Here is a 5,024-nt window from a genome sequence, read left to right as displayed (position 1 = left end):
TATATATTAACATTTTATTTTACCTTGTTGTTGTCAAACATATTTCATTTACTGTTTAATGTTAATCTGAGTTCTTAAATAATGTAGAAATTAATTTAAGATAATATCCTATAGTAATAATCACCATTCAGTATCAATTTTTGTTTTGTTTTGAGGCAAAGTGTGACTGTATAGCTTTAGTTGACATGGGAGTCATTGTACAGCTATGCTGGCCTTGAACTTGGAAGTAATCCCTTTCACGTGCTGGCATATAGGCATGGGCTATCACACCTGACAGCTATTGTTTCGAGATTATTATTTGGTTTACTTGAGCAAACATATTTACATTCGTATGGTTTATATGGGAATAATATTACTCTATTAGTAGTAAACCAGGTTAAGAAGTTTTCGAATTTTAGTATAGCAAACCAAACCTTATCAAACATGTCAGACAAGAAGAGCATAAACCCCATCCCTAAAGCAAACACCCATGTATGCTTAATCTGTCAGGAAATAATTATTATTAGATGAATTTGTAATTTTTATCTTATAGAAAAATGTTCTCAAAAGCAGTTTCTGTTCAAAATATTTTAAGATTTTTTTTGTTTACAATGTGGGAGGATTGCACTGTTTTTGGTAATGAAGATGATAATATTTTTATTTGCATTTTACTCATAGGCATTTGTTAAAAATATTGACTGGCAGTAGTGGCACACACCTTTCATCCCAGTACTCAGAAGGCAGAGGCAAGTGGATCTCTGCCAGTCTGAGTCTGGTCACATCGAGGCTTCGGGCATGCAAGTGGCCACCAACATACATGCAGGCAAAACACTCAAATACACAATATAATAAAATAAAATTTAAAAAGAGTTTAACAAAGAATTATTTTACAATACTATTGATTATTTGAATCAAATGATATCTAAGTATTAACTATGCCTAAGAGAATATGTATACAAATATGTAACTATAGTACATATATTTGAAAATATTGATGTCATATATATTTGTAGTGGATCAAATGCTTTGAAGTACAACAAATGACTTCTTCACACTAACATTATATCTTTGAAAACAGTCTTCAATTTAGGAGACTACAGTACAATGATTCTTCTACCGATGAGAGATGAGGGCACATGTATGAGCACACGCAAGCACTGTGCACACAGCTTTTAAGGAAAAATTATGCATAGGTGATAGGTGTTTTCATCAGTTATCAGACTGTATGAAGTATTAGCCATCCTGGTTCCCCATGCAAAGGCCTTGACAATTTGGTTAGGAAATTTTCATATATTTTAAACAGTAAATCCATTGGTAATATTTATATACCTAACCAAGATAGAGAAAACGATTTACAAACCCATTGCATATCCTTTGTACTGAGTTTTAAATTTTTAATAACAAATCAGTAACTTAGATGAATACAAATTAAGGTGGACTTAAGCAGGAGGAAATTGTTTTAAACCAAATCCATGTATTTGTTTATTTGAATGCTTGCCAATGAGAATGTAGCTTTCCTGTAAGCTCAGCTCTGAAACACACCAGTTCTTAGAAGGGTGTGTAAAGGAATGATCACACCCAAATGGGCGTGGACAGGGGTACCTGGGTCAGGTGAGGAATAAAAGGGCGAAGGAAAGCAAATCTTTCTCTATTGGAACTTGGTCGCTGTGGAGACCATAGAGCTCTTCCCAGTAAGTGAGTTCTATATTTAGTAAAGTATCTCAGACCTCCTTTTCAAGTAGCATTGTCTCCTGTTTCAAAGGGTGTATGAATAAAATTCCTTTGAACTGTCTTGCAAGTATTCTTGTTTCTATAAAAACAGCACCAGACTCATTCACCTGCTCGTGGAATTGCTGCACACTTGACATTGGCCATGGTATGGCCATGGTATTTAAAAACAGCTGTAATGAAGACCACAGGAATCACTGTGTTCACAAAATCGCCACCAGTGACACAAGAGCTACGCTCATTTTTCCTCTTTTAAAATCTATTTGTTCAGATGTGATGGGTTTTTTTCTCTTCATTGCAACCATCATAATGATGGCAGAAATTACTCTTGGAGGCTTTGCCAATGTCTTCATTGTTCTGGTGAACTTTACTGACTGTATCAAGAGAAGAAAAATCTCCTTAACTGACAGAATTCTCACTGCTCTGGCCATCTTCAGGATTGGTTTGCTTTGGATAATATTAATGAACTGGTGCTCAACTGTGTTTATTCCGACTTCATCATCTGTACAAGTGAGATTTATTATTAGTGTTACCTGGGCTGTAACCAACCATTTTCATACCTGGCTGGCAACTATACTCAGCATACTGTATTTGCTGAAGATAGGCAATTTCTCAAACCTTATTTTTCTTGGCCTAAAGGGAAAAATTAAGAGTGTCATTGTAGTTGTACTTTTGGGGAGTTTGCTGTTATTGCTTCCAAATCTTACAATGGCAACCTTACGCGAGAAACTCCAAGTGAACAGTCACAGAAGCAATTTGACTGAGAAGACAAAAGTGGCTTATATCATAAACCTTGCATTTGTGATGGCATTCACTCTAAACAATATCATTCCCTTCACCATATCTATGATCTGTTTTCTGCTGCTAATATATTCTCTGTGTAAACACCTTGAGACAATGAAGCTTCATGGAAAAGGATCCCAGAATCCAAGCACCACAGCCCACATTAAGGCTTTGCAAGCTGTAGTCTCCTTTCTGTTGTTATTTTCCATGTTCATTCTATCTCTGATCATATCAGGTTACAGTTATATTAAGCCTCTGGATAAGCCAGTTCACCTGATTTGTCAGGTTATGGGAACTTTATATCCTTCAAGCCATTCCTACATACTGATATGGGGAAATAAGAAGATCAAACAGGTCTTTGTGCTGGCAATGGTGCAAGTGAGAACAAGACTCCGGCTGAAAGAACAGAAACCTTAAATTCCTTTCACCAGTGTTAGAGACTTGGTGTGACTAGGAGCAGAGTTTTTTGTGCATCCTATTCCTTTTGAAAATATGGACAATGTGAATTGTTTGTAAATAAATTTCAAGGAAATATTTATATATATGCCTACTAAAGTGGAGATTATTTTTGTTTGTGGATATGTATAAAATATACAAGAAAACCTGTATATAGCATTCCCTTAATATTATTTTCACAAAATCCTTGTAATTATTCAAAATATGATTCGCATTTTTTAGAATTATTAACCCAGGTATAACTGACTTCTTTATCTTCTACATAATAAGTTTAAAACCTATTATTAAATATTATTTAAAACTGTTAGCTTGTTTTAAGAAATCATTGCTTTTCCCATTATTCTTTGTAACACATGTATGTATCAAATCTTTTTAGATTTCTGATGTTATTTAAAGCTGGTAAACCCTAAATATTGGTATATACAAGAGAAACTAGTGGGTTGTGTGTGTGTGAGAGTGAAAATAATTATAATGGAAAAAAGATCTTGAATTTAAGAGGCATTGGTGGTAGAATATAGGAAGCAGAGGAAGGGTAACAATCATAGAATTTCAGTACTCATTCATCAAATTCTCAAAAACAGTAAAATAAATATTTATATCCTGAAATAAAAATTGTGCATTTAAGCACATTTGTAGTAGAAGAAAATCCAGCATTATTTTATCAATAAAAGTAAGAAATGTTGTTAAATATTGGAAATATATTCATTTGTCCATTACACAGTTTTTCATTGATAATATCTTAATACTCTAAATAAATTATAGAAGCCATGATTAGTATTCATCAGATATTTTATACTCTTCTCTCTCCTTGTCTTTTCCCCTGCCCCCCCAATGATTTTTTTCTATTAAGTAGATCATACTGGACATTAATGTAGAGGGCAGGCACACTAAGCAGACAGAGGATGAGTAGATGAAGATGATGAGTAAGAGATATGTATAACCAAGACTAAGCTTACATAGATTTCAATGATAAGTCACTGCCTCTTTGGATGTCAATTCTATATCACATATTGAAAACTTGTTTGAAGTAGATTTTAGGTTTTCAATAATTGTTGGGTAGTGGTAGGGTACACCTTTAATCCCAGTATTCAGGAGGCAGAGGTAAATGGATCTCTGTGAGTTCAAGGCCACCCTAGTCAACAGAGCAAGTTTTAGGACAGTCAGGACTACTCAGAGAAATGGTCTCAAAAAAACAAACAAACAAATAAAAACCAAAAAACAGTAAAAAGAAAAAAGAAAGAAAGGAAGAAGAAAGAAAGCAGGAATTTCGAAGCCTGGGCATATGAGAAAAAGCAACAACCCCATGCCATGCCTTGCAGCTGGGGCAGGCAGTACTTAACCAAGAACCTGCTTGGGGCCACTGTCCATGCCAATCTGAGTGACCTCTGCTGCCATCTGGAACCATGGTGACATCCAAGCCTGGGCTACTGCCTAGGACCAGATGCCTGGGGTCTAGGCTGCAACCTGTGGCCATGTGCGTATCCAGAGGTGGTGATGCCTCAAGGGCCATGCATATCTGAGTAGTCTGCACTCATTTTTTTATCCAGGGCCATGGTGTCATCGGGGCCAGGGTCTGTAGTCTTGCAGCAGCTGGGGTCTGAGTTGATGTTCATAGTTCCTGTTACCACAACGGGCCATGCAGATGACTGGATTTTGGTCAGCCACCTGAGATGATGTTAATGCCTGAGAGACATGCTGCTGCTAGTGCCATATTGATCTGACTGGCTTGTGATGTCACATGGGGCCAAGGATACTTCTGGGCCCAGGCTGTTACATAAAGCCATGTCTCAATCCACTGGCCTGCAGCAGCCAGGATGTGGGGTGATGTCTGTAGCTCTTGTTACCTCACAGGTTCATAGGAACCATGTGTGTTGAAATCCAATAGGTGTAATGAACTGTTCTTGCTGTTTTCTGGAAACAGTAGTAGGAGAGCTGGCTCCATCTCTCAGGGGAGAACTGACCCCTGCACCTTGAAAAATGGCCCTTCATAACTACAACTGATCCTGTTGAAAGAGGTGCAGGTGAGCCGGCCCTGGCCATATGAGGGCAGGAGACCTGACCCCACCTCCCCTCATCTG

The 5,024-nt window shown here is 37.0% G+C and overlaps 1 protein-coding gene across 1 annotated transcript; it reads left to right on the top strand.

The window, feature by feature from the left end:
* The first annotated feature begins 1,885 nt into the window (after positions 1 to 1,885).
* Positions 1,886 to 2,907, top strand: LOC101823021 (taste receptor type 2 member 136-like). The gene is given in 2 exon segments (XM_013115450.2): positions 1,886 to 1,940; positions 1,943 to 2,907. Coding segments are annotated over 2 exon segments (1,020 nt in total).
* Positions 2,908 to 5,024: the final 2,117 nt, after the last annotated feature.

The sequence above is a fragment of the Mesocricetus auratus genome, unplaced genomic scaffold (assembly GCF_017639785.1).
Source record: "Mesocricetus auratus isolate SY011 unplaced genomic scaffold, BCM_Maur_2.0 Super-Scaffold_100001, whole genome shotgun sequence".
In the NCBI taxonomy this organism is placed as follows: Eukaryota; Metazoa; Chordata; class Mammalia; order Rodentia; family Cricetidae; genus Mesocricetus; species Mesocricetus auratus.
This window is presented reverse-complemented; position numbering and strand designations above follow the sequence as displayed.